General features: G+C 29.1%; 1 protein-coding gene across 3 annotated transcripts in view; it reads left to right on the top strand.

Annotated features, from left to right (window-relative positions):
- The window catches only part of LOC133330984 (tyrosine-protein phosphatase corkscrew-like), a 107,483-nt gene extending 81,013 nt beyond the window's left edge, over positions 1-26,470 (top strand). For 2 of the 3 annotated variants that reach the window (XM_061539382.1, XM_061539384.1), the window contains 7 exons: positions 17,562-17,724; positions 21,582-21,761; positions 22,630-22,747; positions 22,881-23,761; positions 23,831-23,921; positions 25,604-25,793; positions 25,874-26,470. In XM_061539382.1, coding sequence (XP_061395366.1) covers positions 17,562-17,724; positions 21,582-21,761; positions 22,630-22,747; positions 22,881-23,761; positions 23,831-23,921; positions 25,604-25,793; positions 25,874-26,366 — 2,116 coding nt within the window. In that variant the 3' untranslated portion in view covers positions 26,367-26,470. The remainder of the gene's footprint in view (positions 1-17,561; positions 17,725-21,581; positions 21,762-22,629; positions 22,748-22,880; positions 23,762-23,830; positions 23,922-25,603; positions 25,794-25,873) is intronic. The other variant, XM_061539383.1, reaches the window with a different exon arrangement.
- The last annotated feature ends 1,434 nt before the right edge of the window (positions 26,471-27,904 follow it).

The following is a 27,904-nucleotide window of genomic DNA, read 5'->3' on the forward strand; positions in this document are numbered from 1 at the left end:
GATTGAAGATTTCAGTAAATAATATTCTACATCGAATTTCACTATAGTCACCGAACAAACAAAATATGTTGGTATAATATTTATAGGTGTAAATATGTACTGAAATTTGTAATATGTGAAGAAGAATTTGTAAATAGGCATATCCTCTCCCTCGCAACTTCACTTCAAGGCATATGTATGAAGGAAAGAAATATTCTATATCAAATTTCACTATATGTCACCGATCGAACAACATTTATTGGTATAATATGTTTAGATGAAATATCTACTGATATTTGTAAAATATGTACAAGAGTTTGTAGTTGATTTGAAGGCAATTCCTCCCTCACAACTTCACTTTAAGGGAGCATGGCATAAAGGAAAGAAATATTCTACATCAAATTTCACTATAAGTCACCGAACGCCCGAAGTCGATAGCTATAATAATTATCGATGAAACGTATAAGGTCATTTTAGTATACCTAATTATAATATATAATAATATAGAGGATAAATTATACGAAATCCGTACTTATAATATTTATTTTTGGGCAGAGTTTTTATTTTTTATAAATATATAATTTTAATACCTTAAAAAATGTTGCTTTTACATTTATTTTTATATGTGAAATTGACGAAAGTTAGTTCTCCCTATGACAGCTTTGTCAGAATTTTTACTGTTTGTACTTCATATTACAAAAGGTGGTTGTCTTAAATGAATGAAGATACCAAGAAAGGTCAGCATGAGATCATAAATCACATTAATGCAAAAGGTCTTTGTACCATTCTTTCTTCTTAAATTTACTTGTACAAAGTTCATTACTCTTCTTTCTTCCGAAAATTTTTTTCATTGATAAGTTTTTTTTATTGAGGCTGAAGTTTAAACATTTAAACTCAAAAATCCATGTAATTAATGGAGTAGTAAAACAAACTTTGTTTTTGAAAAAAAAAAAAAAAATCTCACCTTCATCACCTTAACAACATTAAAGCTGGGACCCTATGAACTTTCTTTGTTTGTTTTTAGTAGCGCGAAAAAATAATTAACACTTCTTTTTTTGTAAACTTACAAAAACAAAAAATAAACAACACAAAATTAATGTAAAAATCGAGCTACAATAACAAACATATATAAAGAAACTTTTTATTGAAAAACAAAACTGATTCGAAATGGTAAATTTAAATGTGAACGAATATTATTGTGAGTGTGTGTGTTTTTGTTGTATTTGTTTATTTTATTTATTTTTTTTTTTTCAAGTAGATAGGAAGTCACGTATTTTTTAATATCCGAACATTTGTCACTCGCCACATATCTACAAATATACAAAGATTTTTTTTAGTTTATTTTTTGAAGTATATTAAAAGTATCTTGGAAAAAATAGCTGGAAAAAATTGTATGTGTGCAATGACGTAGATAGAAATATTCAAACGGGGGATTCTGTTAGATTTTGTTTTAACTTACGAGATTTTTGAAATATTTTAAAATAGAAATTATGTAACAGAATTTAATAACAATTTAAGAAAAAATATTTGATTATCTTCATTCCCTTTAGTGGAGGATATAGTTTTAACTACGCCCTTATTATTTGTGTATCTAATTGATTTTTCTTTACAGTCAAATAAATAGATTTTTTTAAAAATACAAAAAAAATCTGTAGTCCACCACCGTGAAACTATTTGCTGTTGTGGGGGAAGGGAAGTATAATCGTTAAGAATTTCCAATCAAATAAGGAACTATTTATTGTTCTCGAAACAATTTATTTTTATTTTATTTTAAGGGCAAAGGAAGGAAGTGGGGTTTTGTTAACGATATTCAAATTAATAAACAATTTATTAAAAAAGAAATAAACATTTATTTACAAAACTTCCGGTAGTCATGGTGGGGTTTAACAACAAAAGAAAGTTATTTTATAGGCCTCATAGTCAAGTCACAAGGCAATGTGACTATTGTAAAAATAAAAAAATTAATACAAAATAAAACTGGTATATTTTTCTGAAAATAGGAAAAGGGTAAACAGAATTTTTAAATTTTCACTTTCACTCTGCATTACAACTAGTAATTTTCCCCATATTTCCCAAACTTTTCCCAGAAATAATAACTCATGCACATTTCCCTTTTGTAATTCAACTATTGGTCATTTAAAATTACACCATATTTATCATTCAATTATTTTTGGCATACTCATTCATCTGCCATACTCGCTAAAATTACCACCAAATGTGGTGAAATTTGTCTTCTTCTTAAAAATCTCATTATTTATTCATAATTATTGCGTCAATATCGATAATTGTGTCATTACACTGAAATTGCGGTTAAATTCTGGTATTGACATATATCCATGTGTTCGGTTTGGGATCGGTAATTTAAACTACCGTTATATGTTATAAATAAAACAACATCGGAAACTCACTCTGTAACAGTGTAAAAAACATTGTAATTATAACCGTTATAATGATGAAGAATTTGTATAACATGATTTTATTTCGCTCAGCGTTAAGGCATAAGGAAGAGATAGAGTGGAACAGAAAGAGATGGGTAGAAATTTTAAAGAGAAAATCTTAAAATCTAAGATTCAATACACTTATGCAGGTGTTTTTTCATTTCAAATGCACATTTGATTTTTTTTCACATAACATAATACAGATTTTTCCATTTTTGCCATTGTTTCGAATAGCAAAAAACATAAGTTCGGTCGGGACAATCGAGGACAACAATCGAGCTGAGAAGAGGTTGATTTGTTTTGTTTTGCCATGGTAAATTTTTCTCCCTCACAACTTCACTTTACGGGAGAGTTATGAAGGAAAGAAATATTCTACTTCAAATTTCACAATAGGTCACCGAACAAATAAAATTTCTTGGTATAATATTTATAGGTGAAATATCTAATGGAATTTGTAATATATGGATAAGAATTTTGAAATATGGATATTTAACACTTCTGTTGATTTGGAGGCAATTTCTCCCTTACAACTTCACTTTAAGAGAGAGGTACAAAGGAAAGAAATATTCTACATAAAATTTCATTATAGGTTACCGAACACACAAAGTTGATAGCTATAATATTTATAGATAAAATATCTACTTAAATTTGTAATATATGGACAAGAGCTTGAACATAGGATATTTAACACATCTGTTTATTTGAAGGCAATTTCTCCCCCACAACTTCACAAGAAAGAGGTATAAAGGAAAGAAATATTCTGCAATAAAATTCACTATAGGTCACCAAACAAATAAATTTGTTGATACAATATTTATAGGTGAAATATCCGCCGAAATTTGTAATATGTGGACAACATTTTTTAAATAGGAACATGTAACACTTGTGTTGATTTGGAGGCAATTTCTCCCCCACAAGGCAGTGGTGTGAAGGAGAGAAATATTCTATATCGAATTTCACTATAGATCACCGAACAAACAAAATTTCTTGGTATAATATTTATAGGTGTAAATATCTACTGAAATTTGTAATATATGGACAAGAGTTTGTAAATAGGGATATTTAACACTTCTGTTGATTCGGAGGCAGTTTCTCCCTCACAACTTCACTTTAAGGATGAGGTATGAAGGAAAAAAATATTTTACATCGAATTTCAATATAGGTCCCCGAACAAAAGAAATCTGTACTTATAATATTTATCTGATAAATAACTATAGGAACAATATATTTAATAATTATCATAATGACAAAAATTGTCTTTTTTACTTTGGAGGCAAGCCGGAACTCTGTACTGCACTTTACGGGAAAGAAGGTATTACCATTATACCATTAGAAATATTCTCAGATGTAGTAGACCAGTATTGATAAATTCTGGTAGGGCATTTATAGGTCCACATAATTTTTAAATAATTTCAAACTTTTATTAAAAATTTAACCAACGCCACCCAGCCTCAATTGAATCAATACCCAAAAGAGACGTCAGGTTTACATTAAAAATTAATTTCAATTAAAAACAAATTCTAAAAATTTTTATTTCATACGATTGTATTCACATTGCATTTTGACAGCTCTAGAGGGAATCAGCTGTTCTTCGAGGAAGAAATAATTATTAATAATAAGGTTCTTGTATACAAAGTAAATGGTGTATGTATTGGGTATTTAAATAGGCCACCAAAATAAACCAACGCCGTTTTTACACCTATTAATAAACTAGACTATCCAATCAGAATCAAATCGCTTATCTTTTAAGTGTAAAAAAAATATTTCATGATCCTTGATAGACATCTTCTTCGCGGTTATAATCGTTTCGATTATAATACAGATTATAAACAGACAAATATGCCCACAAATTTTCGAAAGAATTTAACCGAATTTTATTGCTATGAAGAACTTCATTTGAAGTTCTATATTATGGTTGGGGTCTTAGCTATTTTTAGTATCTGAAATTTCTCCTATAGATGGCGTTTCAGGCTATCCATTTTATGTTATATTCTAGTAATTTCAGAGAACCTTTTACCATAATTTTTTTCTACATTATCGAATGCTTACCAACTAATTAAAGACTTTTTAGTACTCACAAAGACGCTTTACTTATATTTGGCGCAAATTCCACAATAAAAAAATGTCGCAAACTTCCCATCAATCACCATACAACTCACATCTGGTCAAATTGAAAGACAAAATTTCACACATCATCGCCATCATCATAACAATAATAATTAGTACTTGAAAGACGTCAGGATGGTCTTTGGTTTACATTAACAATTAACAAATGATTTCAATCACAAAAAAAAAAACAAATACTAACAACAATTGATTTTATATTTAAACTCGATTTGCGGGGTACACCGAACCCCGAACCGAACCACCAAAATAAAATGGGTACAATGACAAACAATGCTGTTTTTTTATTATTTCAATTTTTGGTGTTACTTAAATTTATCGATTAATTTGCAAAAAAAAAACGAAATACAAAACAAAAACAAACAGAAAAACGTTGTCATGACTGTCAATAATTGAAGAAACGCTGAATGATTTTTAGATGATGGTATGGTGTTTTCTGCTGGTTTATCAATAACCGGTAAAATAACAGACAATGACCCCAAAACAAAGTACTCCATATAATAAAAATTATTACTTTTTTGTAATTTTTCTTTTCAATTTTGATCACATTTCATTAAAAGCAAAATTAAAGTAGAAAATTAATTATTAAAAAATTTTACAATTATTAATATGAACCGCATTAAATTTCAAAACCAAATCAAAAAAATTATGGTCAATGTCAACGGCTTTTATGCAGTTGTTGTCATTGCTAATCGATTTGGTATTTTTTTATTTACAAATATTTGTAAATTAAAAATCTGTTTTTTTTTTTTTTTTTTTGACTCAGTTATAGAAACTAGAAAAATGAATTTAAATTAAAAGCTTCAGCGAATCACATGGCAGACAGATGGTCAAAAAATCAGCCAGCAACAGACAAATTTTTAATCTGGCTTAGAATCGCTAAACTACCATCTCACAAGAAATATGGAATATTTAATTTGGTTCAAGGTCGTCGTTAACCATTCTAAACAAATTTAAATAAATGTAGACTCCACTTAAAGCTTACAAAAGATCTTTATTGGCGATTTGTGTTTATTGACTTCTCAGTAATAGCCATGGCAACCATTTTAGGCCTAAAATATTTTTTATTAATTAAATATTAAAAAAAGAAGCAAACCAAGGGTCTCTCAGAAAAACGACATCAGCATTTTGTTAAGAATAATTATTCGAAAAAAATATTAGAAAAAAATATAAAAATTTGAAAAAAATACTTAATATTTTAGATGATTTTTTTTAATTTAATTCAAGACCAGAAAAAAATAATTTTCTAGAGATAAGTTCCATTATAATAAATCTCCCACCAATTACTTTAACGCAGTTACGCCATCTTGACCTATGTTTAGATAAGTTACCTACTCACAGATGTCACTAATGGCAATATCAGGCCTGACCACTTTACTCCAATCGAAAAATACCTTCAAAATAGCTGATGTTTGAATTTCACTTCAGCTATTTTGAACAAATATTTAATGTGGAGCACCTTATATGTGGAGCTATCCTTATATATCTATTTTCTTTTATATATAATGGGAAAGCAAATTAATTCTTCGAAACATCAAAATGACAAATTATACCTAATTACTTGTAATTTGTAGTCTAGTCTTTAAAAAATAGCATAAATCTAATTACATTGTGTTATATGGTCTCTAAGAATCCGAAGAGACAAACCACTCTAAATACCCAATCTTAAAAATTGCTTCAATATTTTGTGTCCTGTTAATCTTCTCTCGGGAGCATAGGGCTTTCACAAAGCATTTCCATATTACTCGATCAGTCCTTGTGTTAATTTATTTCAGCTAGTTGGAACTGCCACCTATGAAGACGTATTTAAATACCGAAGATAAAAACCATTTGCTCTGTCTACAAGTGTTGGAACTGCCACCTACAGTAGTCTAGAAACAACTCATCCTAATTGTGTGCAACGGTTTGGGTCATCGCTTATTTAGTGTTTTTTTGTTATTCTTAGGACTTGAGCATAAAGCTTGTTTTTACAAACATTTTTTTATTGCAGCTAAGTAAATTATAGGTCTACTGTCCTCTGTTCTAGGTGTTGAACCTGCCATCTATTGTATCCTAGGGACAACTCCTTCTGGAATTGCATGCAGTGCTTGGGGTGCTTGCTTATTTAGTGTTGTCTATTCCCATGGGTGGCGCTGTCTCCTGTCATTCCTATGTTGTTGTTCAGTTTTTTAAAATGTCTGGGGACATTGGAAGCACTTCTTCATCTCTTTTTCGCTATTCATAAAAAATATAGACAATTAAAACAAGTCCCACCAGGCTTTAAAAATTATTATTACGTACGATTAGCTTCAATTACATTGTATTTTTACAGCTCAAGAGGGAATCAGCTGTTCTTCGTGAATAAGGTATAGATCTCTAGTATGCAGAGCAAATGATTTATGTCTTCGATGTTTACATACGTCTTCCTACGCCTCAAACAAATTGCAATGCCGTTTTTACACCCAAATTATAACCTAGACTATCCAATTAGAACCAAATTGTTTTTTTTAAATATGAAGAAATTATATCATGGACCTCGATATACATCTTATTTTCAGTGATAATTGTTTCGATTATAAAAAAATTATAAATAAACAAATTAGTTGGGGAATACGTCTGAATTTTTCAACATAATCCGGAATTTATTATCATGAAGCAATAACATATTGGCGACGGATTCAAATTTAATATGACTGAGCAATCTCATGGTGGGGGTCTTTGCTATTTTAGTATTCTCCTGCACATGACATATCAGGCCATGCATTTTTTGTTATATTCTAGTTATTTTAGAGCAATATTAGCATAATTTTTTCTACATTATCGAATGTCTATCAACCAATTAAAGAATTCTCAGCACTCACAAAACGCTTTGACTATAAACAAATTATAGTTTAAATTCTTAGCTAAAACTTTCCGCTGAGCTCACAATAAATAATGCTTACTTTCAAGAAAAAAAAAAATAACAGAATTTAAATAAAAATATCTAAAGATTTTGGACGAGCCAAATAAATGATTTTGTTTGAGAATTTCCTATTCTCAATATTCATCATTTGATTGATAAAATATCGCATGATTCTCTATTTTTCGAAATTATACAGTTTGGGTTGCGTCCTTACTATTCTCATTGTTCTTCATTTTATCCAGTAGAGGGTGCTTCTAAAATCCCATATCATATTGATTTCATGGAAACTTCGCTCTTATTTTTTTATTTTTAAAATAACCTTTTTAATGCTAAACAGAGAGTTTCGACATCTAAGACGAATAAGTCTAGTGCTTTATGAACTTTTGGTCCATAACGAAATCTCTCTTTCTCTCTGCAAGTTTCTCTCATCAAGCCTTAAAGTGAGAGACATAAAAATACCGCAAAAATATATAATTGTTTATAATTGTTTTGCTACCTTACTTCATTATTGTTATTAACCATTTGCGATTAACCCACATTTGTTTGTTTTTTTTTTAATTGTTCTTTTTTATTGTCGACAAAAGAAATGACAAATAAAATGTGGGTTAGGATTATTAAACAAAACAATAATAACAATATTGAAAACAAAAAAATAAAATAAAAGAATAAAAAGTGCAATGTAATCAATGGTTTGTTTTCCTTCAACTCTTTGTCCAATATTTTGCCTTAAGCCGCCACGGAATTTTGTAAATAATATTATCTAATTTATTTGCATATATATATATATATATATATATACTACAAAACCAAACAGCAACCACAAAAAAGTTGTTATAATTGTTGACAAATGTTTAAGCAAAATCAACAACACAGGCTTAAGAGGAGAAGGAAAAAATATTAGAAAGAAAAAAAAACACTAGATGTAGTTGATCTTGTTAATGGATTGTTTGTTGTTTTTGTTATATTATTTTTGTTATTAATAGTACAACAGGAAGAGAAAAACATGGGTTTTTGTTGTTAAACTTTTTTTGTTATTATTATTGTTAAACGGTATTATGACCAGCGCCACCTGAATTATAGCCCCCATTGAATAGTTTGACTTAGAATCTTTAGAGAGAAGTAGAGAGTTCCGTAAGGAGAAAAACATTTTGTTTAATTACAACAGCAGCAACAGTTATTCAATAAATTTATTTACGTTTTTTTCCTCCTACCTAATCTATCTTAAGGCCAAATATTTATTTTGTAATTATTTACAATAAATTCCACACGTGTAAAAACACAATGTCACTCACATCAATATGGCTTAGCCCACAGATGAAATAGGCGCCCTCTACTTTCTATTGTTGTCGTCATCATCATAGAAATTTCTATAATTCTATAATCATGTTATCTTTATTTATGATTGTGAGAATTCCATTAAATACTTTTAAATGTCATTTTAAATTAATTTATTTAATGAATTCATTAATTCAATAACTAAGCTAGAGTAGTTTTTATATGATAATCGTAATAATTCAAAATCGATAATTAATGGCGCCATCTATTAAGTTAATTTACTATTTATAAAATGGGAAACATTTAAATAATATCAATTGAAATAGGTGGTCTGGTGGCGGTACTTCAAATTGTATTTTATTGATACTTAGTACCAAAACTAATACAGTCGAAATTGCTTATTACAACGGTCAAGGGAACGGCGATATTGGTCGGTATAAGCAATAATACTTGCTATAAACTCCTGCTCATGCGGTTCAAAATCGAATAAAATATAACGGGATTTCCATCGACCTTTAAACCTTTCAGTAGCTTCTGAATGTTTTCCAAAACTCTAACATATCATTGAGGTCAAATATAATCGATCTTCACTGAGATGATTAGTCGAAATGTCGTAGCCTCTGAACTAAGTCTTTAATAGTCTTACAATATTTATTATTTTAATTATATTTCGATCTCTTTGAAATCAAATACAAATGTACGGAATTCGAAAAGACTTTAGACATAGCAGATATTCAACATTTGTTTTGGTGGGGAAATACAAAGATGTCGTCCCATTGAAATATGTATTCATGTGTTTCGACATTGCCATAGTGTGGATATTTGCTAGTTATAACTCTAATTTCCTCCAATAGGTGGCGCTTCAGGTTGTCAATATAAATTACTGTTGTTGTACTGATCATTTTCTCCTACAGATGACATTTCAGGTCGTCAATACAATTTCAGAACAACTTCGATATGCTTTCAGATATGGTAGATATTCCAAGATTGCTTTGATGAAAACTTAAAATGACGAGGTGAGGGTCTTTGCTATTTTTAATTTTGTAATATTATCCACAAGATGTCGTCTCAGACTATCTGCATCACGTTACTTTGTTAATAAATTCCGAATAACTTCAACATAGATTTTTATCATTATTATATCCAGATCTTATAGAAGTCTTTTTAATACCCACAGCACTATTTGATTATAAATAAATAAAATTATACCGAAGGTACTCAGAATTAATGTCATGCAGAACATAATTCCTCAATTTTTAAACATATCGAACCTGCCAAAGAATTGGAATTCCAATCAAATAGGGGATATTTTTATGATGTATGTCCTTGCTATTCTCCATGTTATCGTCTTCTTCCGTAGGTGGAGTTTATGGAAACAATACCCCCTCATCTTTGATTAAGAGATACTTTTTACTATTTTATTAAATTTGAAAAAAGTGAACATTATTTGAATTTAAAATAATAAAATATGGCATGGAAAATTGAAAAGACTTCCTGAATTTTTAAAAGAAAATCGAACTTACCAGAGAATTGGAATTTGTGGTACGATATTTTCGTGATGTATGTCTTAACTATTCTCCCTGTTATCGACTTCTCCGGTAGATGGCGGTTCTGGAAACAACACCCTACTCTCTTCTTTAATTTCAGAGACAATTGTCCTTTTACAAATTTACAAAAAAGTATAACGTTCTTTGAATTAAAAAAAGGTTGAGAAAGCTTCAGTTAATAGTTCAGATAAATATAAGAGTTCGGTAAGGTCATTCGTAACACAATACATATATCAATTTCCGTACTATATATTAAAGCGGTTGATGCCTTCACTACATTGAGACTGATAAACTGTTTATGTAGATGGCGTTTAAACACAAGATTTCGATATTATTATGTCGGGTAGAAGTGATCCACATCTCCTTAAAAGTCTTCCCTATAATAAAATTTACAAAAAAGGAAAGAATTGTTCAGAAATGTATCAGAGTATAGCATGATCAGTCTTAACACAATAAACTAAAATATATATTAAATATGTATGTGGTTTGTACCTTCGGTACGAATAGGGTCATAACTTCTATGTGTAGGAGTCGTGTTTTCCAAAACGGGATATTAAGATGATGCGTGTCTTCGCTACTCGTAAGCCCATATCACATGTAGGTGGCGTGTTTTCCATCCTCTGTAAAGATACATTTTTCTTCATTTTATTGAATAAATTATTCTTTTTTTAAAATAATTTTACATTTTATGTCACAGCTGTTTAAGATTCCTACTATGGAATTTATTTTTTTTAATTAAACACATGTATGAAAAGTAGACATAAAACAATCATTACTGCATATTTTCATATGAAAAAATCATTCTTCCTATTAAATATATATATAAATAAAGAATTCTCAACTCACTTCTAAAACAAATCTCTATTATTAATTAATAAAATATTTAAATGAACATAGATTAAAATAATAATTGAAATTCTAATTATTTATTCATGTGAGAAGCAGATTTGATATGCTTGCACGATGTTGTATTTGAAATTAGAAATATATACATATTTTTTTGTTATGTTTGAATTTGTGTTAATTATTTTCATTATTTTTTCCTTCCAATAAATATCAAATACATTTGTATTAACGACCTTGTCGCACTGTGTGACAAGGAATATTTTTTATTAATTTTTTTTGTTTATTTAAATTTGGCAATAACCCACATTTGAATTGAAATTTTAATACGAGGAAAAAAAGAAAGCAAATGTTTTGTGTTTATAATTTTTGGCATAACGCATTGAACCAGTTTTAATAAATATTGACTTTGTAAATGTTTTGTTTTTTTTTTCTTTCAAAAAAATGTGGAAGGTTAGTTTACCTTTTCCCAAAGGAGGTTCAACAGCCTAATTTTTTGAGAGTGAGCAAATAATTGGGTTGAGGTAGTAATTTAATATTTAATAGCCATTGTTAGAGTTGTTTGTTTTAATAATGTTTGCCAAGAATTTAATGTTTATCGAAATACGGAGAAATTGGGTCACAAGCTAAGGAAATTTACAATAAAAACAGAACTCCACACCATAAAAATCATTATAAATTGTATTTATCTATGGAGATAAATCGGTGTGCGAAAAAAATACGAAGGGAAGAAAATCTTTGTATAAAAATCAAATGAATCTCTAAAAGCTAATCTAAAAAAATCTGTAGTTGAAATATTCGTTTTCATTTTTATTTCATAGGCTGCAGGATTTTGGATTAATATTAATTTATGTTTAAATGATGCGTATAAGGTTGCGTATAATTGTTGTCAACACTAATACGACATGGATACTCAAATAATTTTAAAATATCACATTTATCTATTTTTCTCGTTGGAAAATAATTGTCAATTGTAATATTTGCTATATCTAACCAAAAAAGGACCTTGTGATAAATATATTAAATAATTTATTTATATATTTATTCTCATTTAAATAGTATACAATAATTTAACTGAAAAAGAAAAAGTAATTATTACATTAAGGTGTATAAAGTGGCGTATAATTGTTGTCAACACTAATACGTCATGGAGACATTTTCGTATTTTACCCTTAAAAATCAATGTCCAATTCTAATATTTTCGGAAATAAAACGTATATATTTATAAGAAAATAACGACCATTGTTATATATAACATTATTGAGTTGTATAATTTCATAAAGCCAGCAGGAATCTAAAATCCTGTCGATAAATTAAAGTTTGAAAGGTGGCGTATAATTGTTGTCAACACTAATACGCCATTATTACAAACTTTCATATTTATATTTTTTGTCTTTAAAAAATAAAAGGCATTTTAAATATTTTCAAGAATAAATGAATCTGCTTTCAACATTTGCCTGGATGCACTTTATAAAAAAATAGCTAACAATATTAAATAATTTATTTAAATATCAGTCCAGCTGTCTTTTAAAAAAATTGTTAAACATTTAATAAATTGATATATTCAAATTACATGCAAAAAAAATAGCCAAGATGTACATACATAAATAATTCATAAAACACTTACAACAACTCTAAGTAACTTCAAATAAAATGAATTGCATATTTTTAATCTTCACTAAGAAGCTTACAGCAAACAAAAACAACAACAACAAGTTTTACAACTTTCTTGGCATTTTAAAACATTTTATTATGGGATTTTTTTTTTTAATATGTGGAAGTAAGTTTTTTTTCAAAACTACTTTTAGTTTTAATTTGAAAAAAAGAATTAAACAACAATATAGATTAAATCTACAATAAAAAAAGTTAAAGACCCAGACCAGTTTCCAACATTTTTATAATCGAAATCTATAAATAACACTCAAAACTTCTAGTTGTTGGCTAATACAGCTGTATTACCGCCACTGCTGCGCTACTATTACTTTGTGATTTATTTACCCTTTTGCCGGAAACTTTTTTCAAATATCCTATAAACTTTGAACGAAATCAAAACAAACAAAAAACAACAAAACGTTTTAAAAATCCCCCATGGCATTAATTTAAATGTAACTGGTTTAAAATAGAAAGCCAGATTTAGAGTTTATTGCCAAGTTGTTTGGCGGAGGAGAAAAAAATTGTAAACTATAACTGTGACAATTTGTTGTTAGATGCGGAACTAACAAAGGGAACATGTTGCTGTTCTACAAAGTAACCATAACATGAACTACTAGAAATTGCACTCTAATCACTTCACACCTCAGAATACAGCAAAAAACAAAAAACTAAAAAAAAACAAGAACCATGTAAGCCATTAAAAAGCATATACCCTGATTGACATCATTTAAAAAAACTACAGGTTGTTTATGTTATTTTAAAATTATATTATGAAATTTTATTATAACAAAAAGTATGCCTAGTAATTGTGTACTAAATTCCATACTGATAAGCTTATGTACATTTTATTTTTTTATATATAAAATATTTTATCTTTGGTAGATGTCTCCAAGTTATTTGTTAAATACACATTTCATTCACAATATGCGTCAAGATTTTTCATTTAGTGATAATACAAAAAATTCCACTACAACACATAAACACAACATTTTGAGTTTCATTTTTAATTTAAAGAAAAAATTAAGAAAATTTCTAAGGTAAAAATCACTCTGTCTATAGGAGACCTGAAAAAATAGTCTAAACATAACAAACCGGACCTAAAGAAGTCTTATATTTGTTCCATAGTAGATCTCCTATCTGTAGTCCATAGTCAATTGTCTTTAGAAGATATTAAAAAGGTCTGCAATCTTTTGAAGACCTGGAAAAGGCATTTGTCTAATTACCCAATTTTGTATTTAAATGTGGTGGCGTATAATTATCGTCAACACTAAAACGCCACGGATACCGTAATTGTTATAAAATATTTTCTTACCTTTTAAAAATAATTAACATTTGTAGTTTTTACAAAAACTGCTAGGAAATCGATCACACTTCTAAGACCTTACCAAAAGGAATAATAAGGAAATAGTTTATTTATTTTGCAAAATCATTCAAGTCATCGCCCTAATACGGCATCATAAATTAAATAAAGAAAAAAATTATTAAAATTTTCTTTCAAAATCATTGTTAATAGCACTAAATGATCGTCGCCATTACAGGCAAAATTCAAATAAATAAAAAAAATTTTGCTTATAAACAGTTTTATTAATATCAATCTTATACTAAAAATGTATCATTAAAATGTGGCGTATAATTGTTAATAGCACTAATACGCCTTGGATACTTCTATAAGTAAAAATCACATATTTTATAAAAAAATATAATTACTATTTGTAATGGATCCGAAAAATAGTATGAAAGTGACTGAGCTTTCAGTTTTCCACTTTATATACTATCAGCTTCTTCCAAAATTCGGAAGGTTCAACAACAAAGACCTAATGTCCAATATTTGAAATTAAATAATAAAATACTTTATTTTACATGTTTTTCGAAAGTTGAAAATATTGAATTTTGAACTCCTATTTCAAAGTTTTATTGAACAAAACAAATAATTAGTGTAAGTTGGCGTATAATTGTTGACATCACTAATACGCCTTCTATACTTTCTTATATTTTGTAAAAAAATTATATAATCACCTTGTAACGTAACCGAAAATAGCAGTACTATAACATTTAATATATTCTTAGCTTTCCATTTTATATATTATCAATTTCTTCCAAAATTCGGTCAGATCTAACAACAAAGACCTATGACCGATATTTGAAATTAAATAATAAAATACTTCATTTTAGCAATTTTCATAAAAAAAAAATATGATTGGAGGGTGGCGTATAATTGTTGACAGTACCAATACGCCATGGATAGCCCGGACATTAGAAAATCTAATATTCTATCAAGAATATTAATCACCACTTGTAATGTTTGCGAGAAAGAAACATTACGTGTAATTCCGACGATATTTGTTTATTTTTTTTCAAAAATTCAGACATGTGGTATTCAAATATGTAATTAATTTTAGTTCATTTAAATTATATACCTTAATTTAACAAAATTAACGATAATTTTAATTTTGGGGACGTATAACTGTTGACAGCACTTATACGCCATCGATACTACGATGAAAGAACACCAAAAATTCCAATGTCTATTAAGAATACTTAATGTTCATGTCAAAACGAAATTTTATTCACAAATATAAATTTATTAATATAATATTTAAGTTTTAAAATGATATGATATTTCCTAATTTAATTGAACGAAAAACTGATTAGTATAAAGTGGCGTATGATTATACCTTATATGTACTCTAATTTTTAGAAAATTTAACGTTCACAGTTTCCACCTTTAAAATAATCGCGAGTGTGATAATAATTTATTTCCACATTTTATATAGTACCAGTTCCTTACTACGAAATTATTTCCAGCTGACGGTATTGAAAATTTAATTATTAAAAAAATATTTAAATTTTCTATATAAATTGCACTTCAGTAAACCTTTTACTTTTGTGATTATAAATTTTGAATTTTTTTTATATTTATTGAAATTATATTTCATAATTTAAATGAACGAACAATTTATCAGTATAAGGTGGCGTATAATTACTGTCCACACTAATACGCTTAGGTACTCCAATTGTTAGAAAATTTCACGTTCACATGTTTTCAATTTAAAAATAATCACGATATGTAATGTTTTCCAAGAACTAGTGTGATAATAACTTATTGCCACATTTTGTATAGTAAATGTTCCTATTTCCTATATTCTCCTAGAATACCTCGCAAACGGTATTAAAAATTAAATTAGAAAATTATATTAAAATTGGGTTTCTACATAAATGCTCCTTAGTAAACATTACTTGCGATTTTTTTTTATAGAATTTTAAATTGATTTTATTATATTTATTGAAATCATATTTCATAATTTATCTGAACGAAAAATTAATTGACTTTCTATACAAAATAAACCTCAGTAAACGTTACTTTCGTTATTAAAAATATTAAAATATAATAAAACCAAAATATGATTGATGGTGGCGTATAAGTGTTCTCAATACTAATACGCCATAGATATCTGTCATCGATATAGAAACAATTTGTAGTGTTGTTCTTCCATATTTTTTTATGTTCCGAAAAAAATTAAATAAATTTGTAAAAAATTGCCTTAAAGAAAAAATTACCGGTCTTATATGAGATTTATTCAAAAAAATCCCAACTTTCTTGAAAAAGGGGATAAAGTCTACAGAATATATGCAACGTAGTATGTATTGTCCATAAAAATTTAAAGATTTTCTATATAAAATGCACTTCAGTAAACTTTATTATAGGTTTTAAACTTGATTATTTTTAGCCAAATGTAATAAATCCAACAAATGATTGATGTTGGCGTATAAGTGTTGACAATACTAATACGCCCCTGGGGTCTATAATACATATAGAGGAACATTTGCAGTGTCATTCTTCTTTAAACAAATATTAAAAATAGACTACAAATTATTAAATAAATTTGTAAAAATTGGCATAATGGAAATGGCAGGGCTTATACGAGATTAATTAAAACAAAAATACCGAATGTTTAGAATGTCTGAGGAGATTTTACTTCAAAAATCTTTAAGATGTTATAATGTCTTTGAAATACAAAAATTTTAAAATTATGTACAAAAATTTAAAAATTTCTGTCTTAGAGCTGAATATAGTCTTATTTTTATATAAAACAAAGTGAAGTATATTTATAACCATTATTTGCCCACCTCTCACCCTCACCCGTGTAATGGAAATTTTCTTATTTCTTCCATGTCATCTTAACGTGAAATAACCTATTATTGATATTTGCATATTTATTTATCAATAACACCACTACACACTCATGTTTATATTTCACATTTACTGTAGAGAATAGAGAAAGAGTTTGAAATACACGTGCTTAAAGAGCAACAGGTGATTTCTATACTGAGAGCGAAAATGAGAGAGAATAACGTTCTTTCTCACAGACAAACAAAATTAAAGCAAAGCTTTTATTATAAAACAGATGTTCTGACTTAACTGCTTTTGCGAGGCAAGAACACCACCAACAAATCAATGAGTATAAAAATTGAGAACAGCAAAATTGCGAATGTCTACAGTTTGAAAGTCATTTTGCGAAGAGCTTTTGGCAAATTGTGTCATATTTAGGGGGAATGTCAGTGTTTTGAAAACAAACAATTAGTACGCAATTGTTAAGCCAATGCAAAGGACTTGAGAATTATTTGCAAACAAAGAACGAAAAAAAAACACAAAACGTTTCGGGGCGAAGAAAAGCTGTTGTCTGAGAGGAGAAGGATTTTTGGAATTATTTGTAGAATGTACGTTTTTACTTTATGGCATATAAATATTTAAAATTTTGTTGATTTTTATTTGATTGATAATTTATTAATTTTGTTTTTTGTTTTTGTCTATCCTTGCAGATGGTTTCATGGCAATCTTTCTGGTAAAGAAGGTGAAAAATTGTTATTGGAGCGTGGAAAGAATGGTTCATTTCTGGTCCGTGAATCCCAATCGAAACCAGGCGATTTTGTTTTATCTGTAAGAACCGACGATAAAGTTACACATGTCATGATACGTTGGCAGGTATGTAAAACAAGGCTTAATTTTTTTCTTATTTCTATTCCATTGTAATACAAAAAATCCAAATCGTTTAAATCATCAAAAAAATCAGCAAACTAATTGGTATTAACAACAAAGTAAAACAAATACGAGTATACTACAAAAAAATTGCAATATTTTTTTGTGGATTATAGTTTTTTCGTGGAAGTTTAAATGTGTTAAAAATATCCCCCAGAAACAATAACAACGACAACAGAAACAAAAACAACAATTTCAGCTTAGCAAAATTTCAAGTTCAACTAAAACACATTGTAAAGTTTTTCCTTATTATTTATGACCTTGAACGGAAAAAATCCAACAACAGGCACAAAATATAAATGCACACACATACACACACATGCACATACTCACATATATACATTCGAACGAAAATAACAAAAAACTATATCGATGTATGTACATGATTGCATCCAACTAATTTTCAATTTGCGCTAAGTTTTGTGCACACACTCGCTCACACCTAACTACCTACCTTTGTAGACACACAGACGAACAGGCGGACGGACAAACAAGCGGACAGACAGACAGCCACCAAACAATTTTCGAGTTCAATTTCAATTTTTTTCCTCGCTACAACTAGCCATACTTAAATAAAAACCTAGCAAATGACAATAGCAGCTTAGTTTGGGTGAGAGTAATTAATTTGTTTTTGGCTTTTTTTTTTGCAATTATTACTGGAATGAGACAAACAAACAACAACAAAAAAAAGAAATTTATTAATTCTGTTTAAGTTCGAACTGAGCTTTAATGTTTTTTTATTTACTGATTGTGTGTAAATTTTTGTTGTTGAAAACAAATCTATAAAAAGTGTCAATAAATTATCAATATTTTTTTTCTTTTTGTAAGTCTCTAAGGAAAGAAATTTCTATGGCTACGGAAAAGTATTAAAAATGTTCTAGTCTTTTAATATATAGTAGAAAGAATTGTTCTAAGGAAAGAAAATCAATAAAATAAATTAAGGTCAATGTAGAAAAGTTTGTAGTATAATAATGATTTCATTATTTTTTCTTTTCCTCTTTGATGTATTCTCACGCAATTTTCTTGTGCAGGAAATTCAAAATGCGGTTTAAAGAAAAAATGTTGAAATATAATAGATGGAGGTATTTTATATATGAAGTGCTCTTAAGCATTGATTACAATTTTTAAATACGATTTATTATAGTCTGAGCTACTTTATCTTTTTCTCTTCTATTTAAATCAACAAAATATCAATATTATTAACCCCACCATTCGAAAATTAATTTTTAGAGAGGGCGTATAATTATTGTCCACACTAATACGCCATGGTGGCATCATGGTCATACAATCTTAAAAGAATCAAAACTAGCGTTGACTAATGTTTTTCAAAACCAAAATATTTACTCAGAATAGACATTTAAAAAATTATTTGATATAACTATAACATTTTATATACATAGGTCTGTATTTCCAATCACTGTGATTTCCAATATTTATAAGTAAATCAATAATAGGTAAATTTTATTAATACAATTATTTAATAGTAATTTGAGATTTGTTTTTTCGCCAGGAAATTAATTTTTTTAATGCAGTTATTCAATAGAAATTTTGATTTTGAATTCCCTTGGAAAATAAATTTTTAGAGGTGGGGTATAATTGTTGTACATACTAATACGCCATGGTGGGACCAATGAGCATAGGCTCTTAAAAGAATCAAAAGTAACGTGAACTCATATGTTTGAAAACATAATATTCTCTCCGAGTAAACATTTAAACAATATTTGATATAACTTTTGCATTTTATATAGGTCTGTATTATTATTTTGGTTTCAAGAAATTTGCAGTATTCTCAACTAGAACTCACGATATAAATTAAAAAATAAATTGTTTTAATACAATTATTTAAAAGGAATTTTCAATTTTTTCGCCAAGAAATTAATTTTGATAGGTGGCGTATAATTATTGTCCGCACTAATACGACATGTTGGCAGCAATGTTTATACGATGTAAGGTTCACAATTGTAATTTTACTAACTTATTATTGTGACTTACATAGTTAACCTATTGCGAAAATGCTTTCAGCATTGAATTTGAATAGAATTTATAATATTTTTTTTATTTTTTTACATATAAAACCTAAAGGCTGTAAGGAACAACAGCAATTTTAAATTTCAATTTAATTTTAACAATTTTATCGGCGTATACTTGCTACATTCTTGCTGTATTCAAGTAGAGCCATTAAGCAAGATAAGAGTTTTTTTTTTGGGTCTTTCATGACTTTATTCGGTATATAAAGAAGCTAGGTAAATAAAAAGCTAAAGGGAAAAACAAAATGATGTTGGAAGTGGCGTATAATTAATATCAATAATAATACACCAATGCGTACTGAGATTTTTTGACGAACATTTGAGAAAACCAGATTTATTTTTATTTTTTAAATAAAAAAAAAATATAGGAAACGAAAATTAAATTAATAACACGTGGTGTAAATTATTGCAAATAAAAATAATAATCACAATTTCAAATGCTAAATGCTAAATATTTGGTAAAAAAGTAAAAAAAAATAATTTTGGAGGACAAATATCCCGTATATTTAAATTGTTAGAATTTATTAAAGTTGAATTCCAAAATTCATATTTTTGATAAATATTTCCAATATTATTCCTATTAATTATTTTCAACGTGTTAATAATTCAAAGGCGGCGTATACAGGTTGTCAATAATCATACGGCACTGCAAGAAATATACTGAATATTGTCTTCCCTTTTTCTCGAAGTATTTTAAGAACTTATAAAATTTTTGGATAAAAATCAGTTTGTTCTTGATATATTTAAATTTTGGGAACTTAGTTTTATATTATCACATGTATGTCTTAATATTGAAAGCCTAATATAAGACTATTGAAAAATAATGATGATGAGAATTAAAATTATGCCATTTTCTATAAACCTTGGCCAAAAGTTGTTAAAATTAGTTAATAAAAATGAATTACATAAGCCATTGAAATTTCAGCTTGAATTTGAATAATTTCGTTTGTAACTTAAAGCATTTTAGATCTAATTTAAAGGCACAAATTTGGATTATGAATAATGTTATTTCCTTATATTTTAAATGAAAATATGGGAAAAGAAAATTTCAAAATTTAAAAATTTTTTTTTAAATATTTGGGCATTATTTTACCAGTGGATGGACCAGCTAGGATATAGTAATACACTTTACTGTAAAATAAAAATTATAGAGTTAAATTTAACCTTTTTAAAATGTCATACTAAATTTAGCATTGTCTCGCATTATTCAATATAAAATTAATTGGAAGTAGGTGGCGTATTAGTGTGCTCAATAATCATACGCCAGCAATGCGAACAGTGTAAAAAATATCAGTAAAGGTTTTTAATAAATTAGGGCACAATTCACCATTTAATGGACCAAAAACATTTTTTTAAATGAAAATTTTAGAGTTCAATTAAATCCTTTTAAAATGTTGTAATAATTTTAACATGATCCGCAATATTCCATATAAAATTAATTGGAAATAGGTGGCGTATTAGTGTGCTCAATAATCATACTCCAGTAAGTCGAACAGTGTAAGAAATATCAGTAAATGTTTCCAATAAATTATTATATTTTTCAATGACATTTAAAGTAAAACTAGAGGACTTTTTAATTATACTCGGTCTGTAGTTTGCGGTACATTCTCAAAATATTTTTCTTTCGTGGATTAAAAATAAGAAAACATTTCATTGTACTCTACAATCTACTTTTCTTAATCACTTTCTCCATATCACCATTTTTCCATATTAATTAATTAAAACTCTTATCCTCTTGAATACCATTTTAATTTTCCTTTACTTTTTGTTTTACAGGACAACAAATACGATGTTGGCGGTGGTGAACCATTCAATACATTATCAGAATTAATTGAACACTACAAACGCAATCCAATGGTTGAGACGTGCGGTACGGTTGTCCATTTGCGACAGCCATTTAATGCTACACGCATCACTGCAGCTGGCATCAATGCTCGTGTAGAACAATTGGTTAAGGTAAGTGAAGTTGTCGGCAAGCTGTCAAAATAGAACACGACATAATAATGAGCAGGCACAGGTTGACAGGAAGGTTACCACAAAGTGACAGTTCCCATAGGGTTTTGTTGAGTGATTCTTGGTGTACATTTTCAAAGGCTGAGAGGGAGAAATATAAAATGTCTAAATAATCTAACACTCTGGCGAAAAGGGGTTTTCAAGAGGGGTGGAGGGGATAGTAAATTCATATTTGACATCCATTGTTTGTTTAATTCTATTAAATAATGTTTGATTGTTTTGTTTGGTTTGTTTTTCAAAAACACATTTGCCCACTTTGATGTATAGTTGTCGTCCATTTGAGTCCATTTTTGCTATTGTTTGTTTTTGTTAGAGATTTTCAAGCTTTGTCAGTCAGTCAAAGTGTCATTATGGCAGCGTTAACCAAGCTTGATTATTGTAGAGTAGTCTTAACCTTTTACGGCAAACAGCCAGCCAGTCAGCTAAGCAGTCATTACATATCGACATTTATTTATGTCGTCAAGATTTTTTTATGGTTTGTAGACTTGAAAAGAAAAACGACGTATTAATTTTGCAATTACTGAAATGCATTGTATGCCTTTTAGGCATATGTGTATATATATATATATATATATATATATTTGTATATAATTAGAAGTATATAATATTGTCATTAAAATAAAACGTTGCGAAAAATAGGGGCCAAGTCTATTTTAGAAACTTTGAACTTTTAATCACCACGTTTTTGTTGTGATTACGGCTTTAAAACTATATGACAATATTTTTGTTGGTTCTAGGTTTTAAATACGATATATCCCGATAATTGTCTTTACCTTACTAATAATTTGTTTTTATTTTTTTTCCAAAACAGGGAGGCTTCTGGGAGGAATTTGAAGCTTTGCAACAGGACAGTCGTGACATTTTCTCACGCAATGAAGGCTATAAACTGGAGAATCGCAATAAAAATCGTTACAGAAATATATTACCATGTAAGTAAACTCATAATTTCAATTAAATATGCTCTAAAATATATTTAATTATTTCAAATTCAATCTTAATTTTATTTCCTTTTAAAAAACTTCCATTAACCCCTTGTTTGTATTTTCTTTCTTCCTCCCATAGATGATCACACTCGTGTCAAATTAAACGATGTCGATCATAGCATATCCGGCGCTGAATATATCAATGCCAATTATATACGCTTACCCACCGATGGTGAACAGAACAACATGAATGCTTCCCAGGAAAGTTTAAACGCCATGGTCTCCTCGTGTCCAGCCTGTACAGCTGCCCAAATTCAGAAGAATTGTCCCAACTGCCAGTTGTTAAACAAAACCTGCGTACAGTGTGCGGTGAAAACTGCCACATTGCCCTACAGCAATTGTGTTACGTGCAACAAGAAAACTGATAATTTGAATAAGCACAAACGCAGTGAATCGCTGACAAATAATGCATTAATGGGTAATTGTAATGGTTTAAGTCAACCACAACAATCACAGCAACAACAACGTGCAGGAGCTTCGGGATCCAACGGCGGTGCTGGTGGTGGTATTGCTCTTTCACGTCCACTCAACAAAAAGAATAGCAATGATTTAACCGAACGTGAAATGTTCAAAACCTACATTGCTACCCAGGGTTGTTTGGCCAATACCATTACCGATTTCTGGAATATGATATGGCAGGAGAATACCCGTGTCATTGTGATGACAACCAAAGAATTTGAACGTGGCAAAAATAAATGTGCCAAATATTGGCCAGATGAGGGACAGACGAAACAATTTGGTCCGGCCAAAATTCAATGTGTCTCCGAGAATTCCACCAATGATTACACATTGCGGGAATTCCTGTTTTCATGGCGTGATCAGCCAGAGAGGCGTATCTTTCATTATCATTTTCAGGTGTGGCCCGATCATGGTGTACCCGCCGATCCGGGTTGTGTGTTGAATTTTTTGCAAGATGTCAACACAAAGCAGGGGCAATTGACACAGGCTGGTGATAAACCGGTAAGTTAAAAATATACTTTTTTAATTCTTAATGAATTGTTAATTAATTTGTATATTATTTTTCTATAGGGTCCTATTTGTGTACATTGTTCAGCGGGTATTGGCCGCACCGGTACATTTATAGTGATAGATATGATTTTGGATCAGATCGATAGGAATGGTAAGTTAAAATTATAATTTTTAATAGTATTATATAAAAAGGCAAAAGACATAATACAAATAAGTTTCATTTGGGCATTAAAATTTGTCATTAGTTCCATTCGTTTTAAAGTAAAATCTAAAATATAAATTATTGTTTTCAATAGGAAAGGTTTTATATACAGCATCATTTAATTGACCGATTTCCATTTGGTCATATACAAATTATTTAAGAGAGGTCCTCTTAAAATACAAAACTTTCACCGCCAATCTGTTTTCAAGAAATATCGTTCTATGATCCTCAAATAAAGCACAACAAATGAGTCACGTATGTAAATGAGACGTAAGTGATTATAATAAACTAGAGCATACTTTCAGGCGCTTGAAAACAACCATATAAATCGAACATTGTACTGAAGGTAAATATATAATATTGCTTAAGAAGATAAAGAAAACCTTTAAAAAATTGAAGCACATTTATATGGGAGACCTTATAAGGTATAGAAAACTAATATATAATCTTTAATACAAAGGGACTTGTACTCGTTAAAGCTATTTTACTTGAAGAAAATATGTATATATAAGATCGAAAAGTTAGGTTAAAAGATGAGCGACTGTTCGAATATGTCAGCATGTGCCACAGAGACTTGTGGTCTATTGTGTTTGTCCTGAGTATCCCACAAGAGAATAAAGAAAGAAAAGGAATTGTTTTGTATGAATTTCGTAGATATTTTCATACCCTTCACCACACTGTATTTGTGCATATATTTGTTACAGGCAACAGGAAACGAGTTAGACACATGATTCCTTTTGAGAATATACATCGAATCACTTTCTGCGTCGATTTAGTCGGGTACTGTCGCATCTATGATCCGAATTGGATGAAATTTTGCACAGCTCATTTATTTGGCCCCCATATATATTTTCGTCCGAATTAATGTAAATTGTGTACCACAGTCCCTATATATCTATCGATTTGCACGAAATTTGGCATAGCGTACTGAATTAAGTCTAGAATGATGAGCGTTAAGTTTAGTGAAAATCGGTTCAGATTTAGATATAACTCCCATATATATTTTCGTCCGATTTAATGTAAATGGTGTACGAAAGTCCCATATATCTTTCGATTGACACGAAATTTTGCACAACGTATAAAATGGAGACTAGATTGACATTATTGTTTTTTTAATTAGACAGACATAGCTTCCATATGTATTTCGAACGACTGTCTGATTGAGATTAAATTTTGAACAGTGTGGCATACCGAATAGCGTGTATCATGTTTGCTATAAATCTGCCCGAATGAAATGAAATGTAGCATAGGTTGCAGAAAGGCATGTGTATGGATTGATGTTCACTTATAGATAAAGATCACATATTTAAATTCGTTCAATTTCAAGTCAATGTTCCCTCGAACATATGTAGAATATACCAAAGTGGTGAAGGGTATCATATAGTCCACCCAGCCCTACTACGTTCTTTACTGGTTTCTATATTAACCTCATGTGAGTTGAAGCGCCTGGAAACAAAGAACTTTTAATTTTTTTAAGGGTGAGAGTTGCAGAATAGTACTTCTTTCTCAAAAACTTAAATTCTTAAATTTAAAACATTTTGCCTTTTAAAACTTTCCATGCCTTATATTTTTTATTTTCCTTAGCCCCTCACAAATTTTAATTCTCTATTTCATATTTTGTTTTCTTTTAGGTTTAGATACCGAAATCGATATACAACGCACAATACAAATGGTACGATCCCAACGTTCTGGTCTAGTACAAACCGAGGCACAATATAAATTCGTTTATTATGCTGTACAGCATTACATACAAACACTAATACAGCGTAAACGGGCCGAAGAGCAAAGCATACAAGTTGGTCGTGAATATACAAATATAAAGTAAGTGTTAACAAAATTTACACACTTTGTTATTGGCGATGTAATTATAATATATTTTCGTTTTTGTATTTTCATTACAGATATACTGGTGAAATTGGCAACGATACACAAAGATCTCCTTTACCACCTAATTTAAGTTTAGCAAGTAAACAACAACAGCAACAGATTAGCTCGTCCAGCAATAGCATCGCTAATGCTGACAATATTCAAGCATCGAAATCAGCTTTTAATAAAATGCCATTGGCATCGCCAACAACACCAAGCAGCCGTCATAAATTTACACAGGCCACGGTCACACAACCACAACAGCAACAACAAATCTACAGCAACGATGTATTTCAAGCAACAACACCAAAACACAACGAACAACATCATCCAACCCATCATCCTCATACACCACAACAACAACCGCAACAGTTGCAGCATCATCAAACGTCCTCATCATCAATCACATCGTCGTCGAGTAGTGGACATGCGGCGGGAACAGGTAAGCAGGTCTCGTCACGGCCCGGTTTGCTCAAATTGTTTACTCCCGTCATTTTTCAGCCTACGAAAACATTCCCAAAGACATGATGAGGCATCATTATGCGGCGCCTCCTCCAACACCGCCACGTAAAACATGACAATTAAAGTTTTGAATCATTCATTGATTACTTCGTTTTGTAATTTTTGTTCCCCGTTCCCGCTTTCCCACAAAAGAAACGTACTATTTTATTACTACTAACTGTCCCGCTAAGTAAACACCATGACCTCTTCCAGAAACACCTCATAGACATAAAATTGTTTGTTTTGAAACAAACAACAACAAAATAAATCCCTTCCTTCGTAATTCAATTCATTGTTATGTGTTATTGTTTAATTATTTTGGCTAATTCCCATTTTTTGTTTGCTGTTATAGAGTAGAGTATTTTGATTTGTTGCCTATATGTATTTCCCTTCCTCAAAAAAACCTTGTCTAGTATATTTCCGAAAAGTAAGAAATAATAACATTTTAGATTTATTATTTTAAGTTTTCATTTGTGCATTGTTTCATTCAAATGTGTATTCATTGTTTTTTGCATTGCTTCATTGTGATATTGAAAACAAAAATTTGTATAACTTAGAAATCAAAAAAATGAAAAAAAAAACAAAAACAAACAAAAGAAACTGAAACAGAGCTTTCACAATTTCTTGTTGTGTATTATTTTATTTCGTATGTATTTGCATTTCTTTCCTTCCTGTATCTTTCTCTCGAAAATTCTCTTATATATTTCCGCCACTTTCTTTTAATTTATAAATGTTGTTAAGAAATTCATGAAATTTCGATATATATTTTTCTTGTAATGTGAGATCAAGATGTTGTTGCTATAATTTTGATAGCATCCCAGATATTTTTCTTTCTGTCTTTGTTTTAATGTTAAATAAGAATAATTACACATCCACGTATATATTTTTTGTTATTTTGTAACTTTTACATTGTATTACGTATTTGTATTTAATTTAAACAACAACCAACAACAAAAAGTACATTTAACATTTTTTATGCAAGTTAGACAATAATTTCTTGGAAAATATTGTAATTTTTCTTAATTTTAACAAATTTTGCTTTAATTTATATTATATGATAATAATTATTAAAAAGAAAATAAAATATAAATGATATTAATAAAGTGAAAAAACGCATAATATTAAAACCAAGTGATCAGTTATTTATTTTCTATTACATTTTATTTTGTAAACGGTGCGTACATTTGTGTTAGATGTGAAGCAGTCCTTTGAAGGCTTAAATAAAGTGAAACACTTCATATTCGTATATCTCTCTAGCAAGGGTCTTAAAACTAAATTTGGCACTGTCAGACATTGATATATTTCCGAGTTATTTTATGTTTTTGCAATGTGTTCAATACATGTAAAATTGGAGATAATATAGAACATTAAAAAGTAATTTTTGTATTATTATTGTCGATCTCAAAATACACTGTTTTAGGAAGGTTTGTTCGAAAACTGTGTAAATTTTTGATTTTGAATAGATGTTTTGGTGTAATTCACAAACGTTTTCATGTAGAAATATTTAAAGGCATTTTACCCCGATTATCAACTTTTTTGAAAGTGCTTAGGATGTTGTTATGTAT

This window comes from Musca vetustissima, unplaced genomic scaffold, assembly GCF_032173495.1.
Source record: "Musca vetustissima isolate MV318-11 ecotype Yass unplaced genomic scaffold, APGP_CSIRO_Mvet_v1 utg16925, whole genome shotgun sequence".
In the NCBI taxonomy this organism is placed as follows: domain Eukaryota; kingdom Metazoa; phylum Arthropoda; class Insecta; order Diptera; family Muscidae; genus Musca; species Musca vetustissima.